General features: G+C 32.5%; 1 protein-coding gene across 14 annotated transcripts in view; it reads left to right on the top strand.

Annotated features, from left to right (window-relative positions):
* Nucleotides 1–13028, top strand: part of LOC107592830 (dedicator of cytokinesis protein 3-like) — a 275733-nt gene that overhangs the window by 192323 nt on the left and 70382 nt on the right. For all 14 annotated transcript variants that reach the window (XR_001610031.1, XM_016282388.1, XM_016282400.1 and 11 more), the window contains 3 exons: nucleotides 7963–8044; nucleotides 8156–8216; nucleotides 9020–9167. Coding sequence is in view for 13 of the 14 variants with exons in the window: in XM_016282388.1 (XP_016137874.1) it covers nucleotides 7963–8044; nucleotides 8156–8216; nucleotides 9020–9167 (291 nt within the window). In the remaining variant the exon portion in view is untranslated. The remainder of the gene's footprint in view (nucleotides 1–7962; nucleotides 8045–8155; nucleotides 8217–9019; nucleotides 9168–13028) is intronic.

The following is a 13028-nucleotide window of genomic DNA, read 5'->3' as shown; positions in this document are numbered from 1 at the left end:
AATAGCACATACAGTTTGTACAGTATAAAAACCATTACGCCTTTCCCACTTTCCCACTTTTCACAAAAACAAACCTTTGTGTGTGTGTGTGTGTGTGTGTGTGTGTGTGTGTGTGTGTGTGTGTGTGTGTTTGTGTGTGTGTGTGTCTTTCATCAAAATGTAGTGATGTCACCAAGCCCTGCATTTTTTTTAAATCAATAAATACATAAATTACATTTACAGTTTGTTCAAAACATCTTGTTACAGGAATACAATTGGTTGCAAATAGTTGACATGAGTGGATAGATATTTTGTTGTTGTTGTTTATTTCGGGGATTTAGTTATTGATTTATTTGTTTGTTTGTTCGTTCATTAATTAATTTATTTAATTCAATGTACATATAACATCTATGTAATTATGTCTCAATGGATTTTAGCTAATGCTTAATTAAATTAATGCAATCAGTTGATCACTCTGTAATAATGTTTCCAACTGATAAAATCTACCAATTTTGAAATAATTTCCTGCACTATGTATATTATTGAGATAAAATATTTTTGTGATATTTAAAAAGAAAAGAAAAAAAAACGATTTTTCCCACAAAAAATGTTAATGTAAAAAAATTATTTATTATTGTTATTATTATTATTATTATTGTTGTTGTTGTTGATGATGCTATTATTATTATTGTTATGATTATTTACATAATAAATATTATGTTCCTTATGATATGACAAAAATATTATTATGTATATATTTTTTCTTTTACCTTAACATTATTTTTAAGGAATTTGATATGTGTTCATTGGTGCTAACCCATTCCTATATAATTACTGAAATGATTAATATGATCACAGATTATATGTTTGACTAACTACATCGTGATTTCAAATCTTGAAAAATAAACCAAAAAAGCATCATATTATATAAATGGCAGCAGCCGGGGAAAGCTGGCCAAATGATTATTCACACAGCACCCACAGAGCTGCGTCTCTCTCTCTCTCTCTCTCCACCCACTCCTCATGCTTTTGACAGGCTGCTAATGGTGCCTCTGCCTCCCTCTCAAAAGCTGTCTGACCCTGGAGTGGGCCACAGATTCGCTCCAAAATTATATCACGCCTGGTCAAGTCTGAAAAGAGGAACGTACTGTACACAACTGTTTTTAGTTACAAGAACTTTCCAAATGATTGAAGTTTGTCTCGTCAACGTTAAACGCTGTTCACAATCCAGTTTAGTCTGTAATGGGACATATTTCACATTGACTTTAAGGATGCTGTGCAAAATATCTGTCCTGAATATTCACATTTTCACACTTTCTCTGTCCCTCTGTTTAAAGGTCCTCAGCGCGCTCTCTCTCTCTCTCTCTTTTTCCATCCGTCTGTCACATGCTTCTGCAGTTGCACACACACGCATGACAAACATATTCAGAGACACTCGCACATTCGTGTCAAATCCAACTGTAAGCATCTGCACCGCCGGCTGCAGTCTGTCTGTGTGTTATTCTGCTGTGAGCTGCTCCATCCACACCAGCGCTGCAAATAGCGTATGGTGTTTTGTGTTGGAACAAGAAGTGAAAAGAAATGAGTAAAAACAGTGGAAAATGGACATAATGATAATTATAATAATTATGATTATGATGATGATGATGATAATAATAATGTTGGTGGTGGTGTTAAAAACAATTATTATTATTGATGTTATTATCAAAAAGGCAAAAAATCAATCCACAATTTAATTTTACTTAGGTTTTTACATTATTATTATTATTAGTAGTAGTAGTAGTAGTAGTAGTAGTACTTTATGACAATTAATTATTTATAATAATTACAAAATTAATTATTTAATATAAGAATAAAACAAGAATATAAGAATAAAACAAGAAAATAAGAATAAAACTAAAAATATTATTATTGTTGTTGTTAAAACAACAACAATTATTATTATTATTATTATTGTTGTTGTTGTTGATGATGTTATCATTAGAAAGAAAAATAAATATTGATGATTTCCCTAGAAATGTATTTGTTTGTTTAATCAAAATAATCAAACAAATTGTTATTTGAAAGCAACGGCTACTACTACTACTACTAATAATATCATTAATGTTGTTGTTGTTAAAAACAACAATTATTATTATTGATGTTATTATTATTAGAAGGGAAAAAATAAATCTGATTTTATTTTTACTTTGAAATTTTTTGTTATTTATTTGTTAGTTAGTTAGATTAACATTTGCTGTTTCTTAACTGGTTATTTTAAAAATATATATTTAAAAATGAAAATTGAAAAACAATTGTTATTATTTAACGAAAATACAAATAATAAAATAAAATGTTAAAAACTACTACTACTATTTATTATTATTATTATTAGTAGTAGTAGTAGTAGTAGTAGTATTTATTTATTTATTTACTCACTTATTTACTTGCTTACTTATTCACTTACTTAGAATACTATGTTCTTAATTGTGGAGGTTTTTGTCTTGAACATCTACGGAAGTTCTAAGCGGCCAGCGAGAAAACAACTCTCGTTATGTCGATATAACAAGAAAATAAGTCGTTAAAACGAGAAAACAAGAAGGAAAAAAAAAATAATGCATGGCCGCTTAGAACTTCCGTACACATCAGCAAGTCTTTGTGCAACTTGTAATTTGACTGTTTCTTAGTTTCCATTTTTCCCTTTTCTTTTCACAAATATTGACTTCAAGTTCTGCTTTAAAAGATGCAAACTGAACTCTTTATTATCATACATTCCGTTAATTGCATTAAGCAATTAAATTATGCGACTCACATTGTGATCAAAGGTTTCTCTTCCTTTCTCTCATCTGTCAATGCCTGTCATTGAGTCTTTCTTTCCAAACAGACTTACTTCTTTGAAATGCATTTGGGTGACAAGTTGCACGCAAACTGAATGGTCAGTTATCTGCTAGTCAACATCAAAACCTCTATCATCCAAACAACAAGTTTTCCATCAAAACGCCACCAATCATTTCGTTCTGAAATAGCTGCAGCCCATATTGTCAGTCAGTGTGAATCTGCCATTATCTTACAAAGCCGTGGAGTTCTTCAGTGATTGATTAAAATGCATGACAGCTGCTTTAGTCTCTATTCAAACACAGAGGAATCATTCAGCTTTGAAGGTGCCTTTAATATTTGAACTTGTTAATTGCATTTAGCCACAGATTCCCAGCAGTTAATTTCTCGTGCAGAAACCCTCGGCTGTTTTAATTTTAATCCATTCCCTGAACATGTTTCTTTATGATATAAAGATCATACATCAACCCGAAAGCCTATCAGCCTTTACACACTCCAAAAGCTAAGTATGTTATTACCGTGAGCTAGCGAGCGCTACACAATAGGATCTGAACAATCGGCGAGTGCTTTGAATGGGAATAATTGCACGGCTGATGTTGGAGGAGTTTAATGAATACCTGTCAGCGTCTCCTCCGGGGAAGAGGGTTGCTGGTTTCTGGCGACCTGATTGGTTGCTCTGGATCGAGGCGTTCCTTCAGGACAGACACACGTGATGAGCACGTGATTTTCGCCGTGGGAATTAGCAAGGTATTTGTAATGCAACATTGGTTGTGTGCTATTGTAAGAAGAAACAAGAAAATAATAATAATAATAATTAGGGCTGGGTATCGAGTTTGATACTTTTTAGGCACCGACTGAATTGCCTCGATACCATCGAGTATCGAAAAACGTCTCGTCGTTCGGTACCAAATTTCGATACCTAAGGGCTTAATCTCATCAGCGTCAGTGAGCCAATAAGTCTGCAGCACTAGGTGTGTTCGACTAGAAGCGACACGGTGCAGATCGATCAGTGTTTAACATCCGCGAGAGTGATTCGAAAGCGCACGGAGCAGTCTGCTCTCTATAGCTCTTGTGGTACTGTAATACACCGATCGGTCTGCACAGTCAGTCCGCGTCAAGTCGAACACACCTACTAGTTAACACCGGTTACACTCGGAGATGTGGCGCACACGTGAGGCTGTAGTGCGAATGCGTCCCAGCCCCCTTAGATGTAAAAGCCCGTTCACACTAAGAACGATAACTATAAAGATAACTATAAAGATAATGATATTAGCGTCCGCACCAGCGAACGATATCGTCTGTTTATTCTAAGCGCACGCGCGTCTGCCGCTTTAAATTCTGAGCTTGTTACAGCAGGATGGATTCTGATTGGCTGTCAGTGTTTTATCGTTCATCAGCTGGAAAAAAATCGTTTTGAAAGTGATCACAACGATATCGTTCCTCTGTATCGTTATCGTTATAGTTGTGGTATGAACTATGCTATTCTTTAATATTGAGAACGATTTTTAGAACTATATCGTTATCGTTATCTTTATAGTTATCGTGCTTGGTGTGAATGGGCCTTTAGGCTACATTTACACTGGTGCGTTTGTTTTAAAATGAAAACGATCCTCGTCATACTGGCGTTTCCACTGTGTTTCAAGCCGGCTTTCCACTATCTCCGACAAGCGACAAGCGACAAGCGACAGACCGGTCATTCAGTCATTCACGGGAGCTGCGTGGAGTTCCGATCATATGCAGATGTCCGTTCATACTAACGTTACACAGCCGAAAGCGCGCGTTATGTGACCATTCATGCAAACTGTAGCATCATGCTACATAAGACAATAAATAAGATTTATATTCCGCTTTTACTCAAAACTCACTTTAAACCACCATCGAGTGTTTGTAATAAATTCCGATTGCCGTCTAATGTGTGTTTTGGCCATGTAATGCTGCTGAAATGAAATATGTTATTACCTCTGAGTCAGAGCAGCGATCATGGAAGAGAGAACACAAGCAGACAGCGCTGGAAGCTGCTAATGCTCATCAGTAAATCAGTGGAAAATACATAGAAATCATGATTCTGTCTGAGCTATGCGTTTTAAAACGAACACTAACTAGTGTAAATGTAGCCTAACAGATGTGTAAACTGAAGACTATTTCAGCTTTATTAAAACTATTTGCACTGATTTATTGTGTTGGTTACATTTTGTTCCGTTGTGCAGTGGCTCAGGAGATGAGTCTTTGAGTTTGTATAACCAAAGTTTTGTTTTTTTTAGATAATGTAATCTTGTTCAAATTGATTTCATAAAATTGGTATAAAAAAAAGTATCTTTCAGTAACCGGTATCAAAGTCAAGGTATCGGTATCGAAAATTTTTGAATGATACATGGCCCTAATAATAATAATATTAAATTGAGTTAGTTAGTTAGTTTGTTAGTTAGTTCGTTCGTTATTCATTCATTAATTTGTTTGGTTGGTTGATTGTTTCTTTTCTTTTCTTTTCCGCTGTACGAGCAGGGTTTTTATAATGAAATATGTTGTATTGATTTATTTACTTACAACATTTGGTAATGCAATGTTGATTGTGTATAAACTTAAAGTAATAACTAAAATAAAATAGATTTATTAATTATTTAGTTATTTACAATAGGTAGCACAGGTTTTATAATTAAATATGTTGTAAAAAATAAATAAATAAAATGTAAAAACGTATTTATTCATTCTATATTTTTTGCAATAGGAGTTAGCAACCTCAGTTTTGTATCATAAAAATAGTTATAAAATAAAATAAAGTTGTTGTTTTTTTTCATACAATAAAATACCATTGTAAAGGACATATTGCTAGACATCTAATACAAACTAACTCTGTGTTCCTGAGTTAATTGTATGCTGTTTTCTCCATCAGTAATTCCAGTGCCTAAACTTCACATTGGCTCTCTCAGCAGCGTGAAAAACAAAACTGTTATTCAAATTTTGCATAATTTATACATGGAAAGCGAGCAACACATCAACAGCCATTCTATTAGAGTCAGTGAAGTTGTCTGTGATTTTACACACTTTCTCGCTGACTGGACTCCAGTGTTTAGACTATAGACTCGTTCAAATGCCTTTGATTTGCTGTTGTCAGTAATCGTTTGCAATGCTTAATCACTGCACTCAAACACGATGTAGAATATTTGCCCAATATATTTATATATATACACACATATATACACATTTGTTGTGCATGTTCCCTCATAAAGCCTGAATCGCTACCAACAAACTGAAGTCTTGATTCTAGTGCCAGCAGCAGAGATATTTTGTGAAGTGAGGTTTGGTTTGTGTTTGATATGCATGAGGACTGGCTCCTGTGGATCGGATGTGGCATGTGTAGATTTCTCAGCAAGCAGAACTGGCTTGAAATCATGAATTAATATCTAATTAAGCTCTCAAAAATAACATTTCAGAGTTTGCTGGCAATGAGAAAGTCATTAGGGCCTAATTTATTTTTTATTTTTTTTTCAGTGATTACATTGCACCAGCATTTCAATATTTCACTGTGTGGAACATTTGGGAAAAAAAACTAATTTGATATGTAGAAAGAGAGAAAAAAAAATATTGTGTAATTATTTGCTCACACTTATGTTGTTCAAAATTCAATTTGGCTTCCTTTCTTCTATTAAACACAAAATAAGTTTTTATATCAAAAGAGCGGTGTTTTGCAAAATATTCATGCTTCTCTCCTTTCCTTAAAATTAAGAAATCAAAATGCATTAATTCAAAAATAAAGGTGTAAACAAAGTACTTTATTTGTTTTTTTTCCAGTTAAATAAATAAATAAAATGTATTTATTCAAAAGAAGAAAGTTCATGCTGCTTATTTTCCCATAAAATGAAGGAACCAATTATCAGTTTATTAATTCAAAAACAGAAAATTTAAATAAATATGTAAATAAATAAATTGTTTGTATTTTGTATTTATTTTTAAATAACAAATAGATACATTATTTGTTTGTTTGTTTGTTTAAAATAAAGTTCATGCTTTTTTCCCCCCATAAAATGAAGGAATCAATTATCATTTTATTAATTTGAAAATAAAAATGTAAGTAAATAAATATTTATTTATTTATTTATAGAGGTTATACAATAGAGCTTAATATAAATAAATGGAAGCATTTGTGACCTTTTTAAAACTTAAAGGATTAAAAGTTAAAGTATTAAAAATACTACAATTAGAATTGTTTTAAATTGACGATGCCTTATTCTGTGTGGTAATTTGCTCCCGGGGTTTATTTGTATTTTATTTCTTTTAAGTTACCCTGAAGTATTAATTACTTACTGTACTTGTGTCCTTTGTGTGTTTTGTTCTTTTTTCTTTTTTTTTTCTTTTTCTTGGTATTTATGCTGTCATCCAACACTTGTAATGTTATTATTTCAAATAAAAATAAAAAATTCCAAAAAAACAAATACTGCAATTAATATGTCTGAACTTTACAGGGTGTATTTTATTTTGTTTTATTTTATTTTATTATTTTAAGAAAAACTTCAGCTAAATTTAGCTACATTTATAAACATTAATGAATTTAAAAAAAATTACATTTAATTACTTATGTTTTATTTATATTTAACAAAATCTTAGCAATATAATTTATATATTTTATATATGGTTAAATAGCATTTCAGGCATTAATAAAATTTAGTTCAGAATTACATTTGCCAAATTAAAGGTGATTTATTATTTTGTCAGATTTATCAAATTATTGTGATTTATATATATATATATATATATATATATATATATATATATATTTATATATATATAAATTATTTTGATGTTTAAATAAATTTTTAGCATGAATTAATGTTTTAAGTACAGCTGTTTTGATTAAATAAAAGTGCTTTTTATATCTATTTTTATTTTTGACTTCACAAATTGATGATTGATTTAGTTGCATAAAAATTCCGTGACAATTTTGGGACACTATTGACACAGAAATTACACACTTCACCACTTAGGATAATGTTGTTCATTTTTAAATGAAAACCAATTGATGTCTAAAAGTAAAATCTGGGTCTGAAGCAAAATATTTTGCTGTATTTTCTTGTCCAAATGATGAACGTTTTAAATGACAACATTCTCATGTGAACTCAAACTCTTTTTTTCTTCTTCTTCTTCTTCTTCTTCTTCTTCTTCTTCTTCTTCCAGTGAGAAGTTTATGGTGAGACTCAACAAAAATGGTGGCCCAAAAAACCCAGAGAAGGTCGACCGTCTCTGCGCCCTCTTTACGGTGGGACCAACAACTGTTATTGCTACGGCTAAAAAATACAGGACTACATATGAAAATACTCATTTCGGGGGGAAAAAAAGACACTAAGTAGCTTCTCTTTTTTTCCCACAGGACTTAAGCAACAAAGACATGAAGAGAGATCTGTACATTGTGTCCCAGGTCATCAGGACGGGTGAGTATCCCGTCTCATTTTGCCTCTTTCCATTTCTGTCTCATCTTCTGTCCATTTCCTTCATTTGGAGCCAAACGTTGCCACAAGGCATTGCATTTCTGCCAGCAACTGCATCTCTAGCGCTCTTACATAAGTGTGGCACAGCAAGCTCCATTCCAGTTTATAAAGGGACGGGCGACTGGGAATGAGACAAAACTATTCCATTTGATTTTGTTTATCCTTTTTTTATTTATATATTTTATTATATTGGTCCATATAAAAATAATAAAATAGGTGTATGAAAGTAGTCTTTAATAAGAATAACTTATTCTAAATGATTTATTATTCTATTGTCATATTTGACTAGATATTTAAACATTTTCTTCATAAAAAAAAATGTTCTTGATCGTTGAATGCATTTTATATACAAAACTATTTTTGTATATATTTGACTATTTTATCTAATTCAACAATGACTTTAATATACAACACAAAAAAGAGCAAAATATACAAATATGTTAAATACAGTCAGAAGGATAAAAAACATTGAAATACTATAGTTTGAGTTATATTTTCCAGCTACAGCAAAGTGATATAATTTTCCAATAAATTGGCGCAAACATTAATGTAACAGCAGTATAATGGCCACTGATTCACGGGGAAATGTTGCTCTACCTTTGCTAACAAGCTAAAACCTATCATTTGCAGATCCTTGCATTCAAGTCGATGCCTAATTGTCTACTGGACAGGATTTGTGTAATCATGTAGACGGTAGAATGTACACGTCCTCTTCTGACAGTGATTAATAATGCTTCTTTGTTCAGGGCGGATGTTGTTAAACGACTCGAAGAAAGGCCCCCCTCACATCCAGTACCGCCGGCCGTACGGATGCGCAGTGCTGGCCATGAGCGACGTCCTTCAGACCATCTCTGAACTCAAAGAGGAGAAAGACTTTGTGCTCAAAGTTTACACGTAAGCCCCTTCTGTGCACAGTAGAGCCGTTTATCTGTTTGATTTATCAATTAAATCGAAAAGAAAGACTGGGGAACTAAGTTTATTATGAGCTACATTAAACCTTGAGAGAAACATTACATTACATTACATTAAATCGCTCACTCGCCTTATTAAATCTACAGTCTCGACAAAACACTTGAGCGTTGATGGATAAAAACCACTCAGGAATATATTAGCTGCTCTGTTCCAGCGAGAACAGAGAGTTGTTGTGGCCTCCATCAATTGAGATTCGCAAAGCTGAGCGTTGTAAACACAAATTCACGTAAAATTGATGTGAATTTAGCATTGTACGGGATCAGACGGACATATTTGCTTCATGACTGACAGGATGTTTTCTCAAACTCAGATTTGTTTTTGCTTTTTTAATAAATGAAGATTTGCGTGTGAAAACTGCTCTGTCCGTAACCCCATTGCGCTGCCTACCTAGCATTTTAAGCATAGCATGTATCCTTGCATTTAACGCAATCCCAGAATGCATTGCAACAAATCTAGAGAAAATAAATCATCAAAAATTATTGTGAACAGTTCAAGAAAAAAGTCAACTGAATTGCATTCTGTATAGATGCAAAACAGTTATATTTCAGATTTCACCCAATATTTACATGCACGGTGTGTTGTTATGCTTTTTATTACACATTTAGCATAGCAACACGCTAACATCAACTCTGCTGGAATGATTTTGAATGTTCTAATTCAGTGAGTCCGAAGGTTCCATTTCAGTTAGTATGATTTTATATTTCACCCAATATTTGTCTATATGCTGTGTATTATGCTTACTAGAATATTGGCATAGATATGTATACGTCGATGCCTCATTAGCAACTGTTTCTATGGGCCGCTATACATAAGCCGTCCGCCATATTGTAATGGTCAACTTGACATCATTCACCATAGTACACTGCAAAAAATGCTTTTCTTACTTAGATGTTTTGTCTTGTTTAAGAATTTTTAGATATTTTGGTTGGAAACAAGTAAAAAAAATCTAAGTAAGAAAAGCATTTTTTTGCAGTGTAACCAATGAATATTTGAAGATGCCACAATCCTGTACAGCTACGTCTGCGGCGAACCCATAGTATGGTGAGTGACGTCAAGTTGACCGTTCCAAGATGGCAGACGTGTCTACATGCTTGGAGCGGTCGAATGGGGCATCTATACATATCTATGAATATTGCGCTATTAGCATAGCAACATGCTATCTTCAAACTCTATTAGAATTAATGGTAAACATCCTAGTTTAGTCACTCAAAATGTTCTGTTTCAGAGAGTATGTTTTATGTTTTATATTTTACCCAATGTTTATATGCGCTGCAGCTTGATTATTGCGTTATTAGCGTAGCAACATGCTAACATCAAACTCTTTTGGAAAGAATTTTGGACGTTCTAATTCAGTCACTGATGACAATCCAGTTCGGATAGTATGTTTTCATATTTTATATATCATCAAATATTTATATGGGCTGTGTATTGTTATGCTTACTACAGTGCTGTTAGCATAGCAATATGCTAGCGTCATTATTTATTGGAATGATTTGTAAACATTCTAATTCTGTCACTTGTGAGGTTCCATTTCAGTTAGTAAGCTTTTATGTTTTATTTGGCCAATTTTTACAGTAGCTTTATTTTTATGTTTACTATAATATTGCTTTATTAGCATAGCAACATGCTATGTTCAAACTCTATTGGAATTAATATTAAATGTTCTAGTTTAGTCACTTAGAAGGTTCCATTTCAGTTAGTATGCTTCTATTTTTTTATATTTAACTTTTTACCCTTACGAAAATTAACCATGGTTTTACTACAAAAAAAAACATGGTTACTGTAGTTAAACCATGGTAACCACAAATTAACCATAGTTTTGCAATGCTAACTATAGTTTAAGCATGTTATTTGTAGTAAAACTGTATACAATATGCCAAAAAAATTGCTACTTCACTTTTACTATAGTAAAACCATGATTAATTTTCATAAGGCTATATGTGCTCTGTATTTAGTTTACTAGAGTATTATGCTATTAGCATAAAAACATGTTTAGATTAAACTCTATTGGAAAGAATTGTGAATGTTCTAAATTAGTTACTTAAGAGGTTACATTTCAGAAAATGTTTATGATTTGTGAACAATATTTGTCTTTTGTGTACATAGAAAAAGTCTTAGATCTTTGAGTTCAGCTCATGAAAAATGGGGGCAAAAACAAAAGCATTGCTTTTATAATTTTGTTCAGTGTATACATATATATTAAATGTGCTATTACTTAAATAATTGTTTTACTAGCGTAGCAGCATGCTAACATCAATTATTAATCGAATAATTTAGAAATTTTACTTGTGTCACTCATAAGGTTCTATTTCAGTTAGTATGTTTTTATATTTTATTTTTCACTAAATGTTTATATGTGCTATGTATTGTTATGTCCACTAGAGTAATTGCGCTATTAGCATAGCAACATGCTAAACTCAAACACTATTGTAATTAATTGTGAACGTTCAAATCCAGTCACTCATGTGGCTCCATTTTGGTTAGTATGCTGCCTAATAAGGGAGCTGTCAATGTAGGCAGTATACTAGGTTTTTGGAACAGAGCTAATATTTAGCTACATTAGCTGCAGCGTACATTGGCTGTTGTTTAGAACAGAAAAGACATTGTGCGTCATTTGTGCTGTGAAGCTGTCTCTGAATCCTCCCCTGTGTATGGCACGCGTGCTCCAGTCCTCTAGCTATCTCCATCACAGGCTTTCATTACCTCAGTGTGCAGCCATGCAGAAAGCCTCCTCTGTTTTATTGGCTGGGGAACTGACAGAACTGGTAAAGAAAGAGAAATCAAGGAAAGAAAATAAGAGAGGTGTATGTGTGGAGAAAGAGGGGGGAAAAGGCTAGATTTGTTTGGAAACCCCAACCATCAAAATGTGATATTAAGCCTTCAGTGTCTGTGAAACTAGGAGAAATGCAGTAACGTTGAAGTGAAGGTTATGTACTTTGCACACTTGTGCAAAACATTAGTTGTGATGTTGTGGTGAATTAACCTGTGGCTTTGCTCCGTCAATGAAACATATGAATCGTAATGGGCTTTGGAATGAGATAATATTTAGACTACTTTCAAAAGCATAAAAAAGAAAATGGTAACACTTTACAATAAGGTTCATTAGTTAGCTACATTAGGTAACATGAACTAATAATGAACTGCACTTATACAGCGTTTATTAATCTTTGTTTATGTTAATTTAAACATTTACTAATACATTATTAAAATCTTGTTAACATTAGTTAATGCCCTGTGAACTAACATGAACTAACAATGACCATCTGTATTTTTATTAACTAACGTTAGTGAAGATTAGTAAATACAGTAACAAATGTATTGCTCATGGTTAGTTCATGTTAGTTTATACATTAACTAATGTTTAACTAATGAACCTTATTGTAAAGTGTTACCAAGAAAATAAGTAAGTAAATAAATAAATAAATACCAACTGTGTGCATATATATATAGATATAGAAAGACGTCTCTTATGCTCATCTTAGGCTGTATTTATTTAATCAAAAACACAGTAAAAAACAGTACTATTCTGAAATATTATTACAATTGTTTTCTCTTTTAATATATTTTAAAATGCAATTAATTCCTTGATACAATGCTGAATTTTCAGCAGCCAACACTCCAGTCTTCAGTGTCACATGATCCTTCAGCAATCATTCTAATATGCTGATTTGCTGATTATCAATATTTAAAACAGTTGAGTAAATTTTTCCAGGATTCTTTGATGAATAGAAAGATCCAAAGATCAGTATTTATCTGAAATAAAAAGCTTTTGTAACATTATAC

The sequence above is a fragment of the Sinocyclocheilus grahami genome, unplaced genomic scaffold, assembly GCF_001515645.1.
Source record: "Sinocyclocheilus grahami isolate Dianchi unplaced genomic scaffold, SAMN03320097.WGS_v1.1 scaffold159.1, whole genome shotgun sequence".
NCBI lineage: Eukaryota > Metazoa > Chordata > Actinopteri > Cypriniformes > Cyprinidae > Sinocyclocheilus > Sinocyclocheilus grahami.
This window is presented reverse-complemented; position numbering and strand designations above follow the sequence as displayed.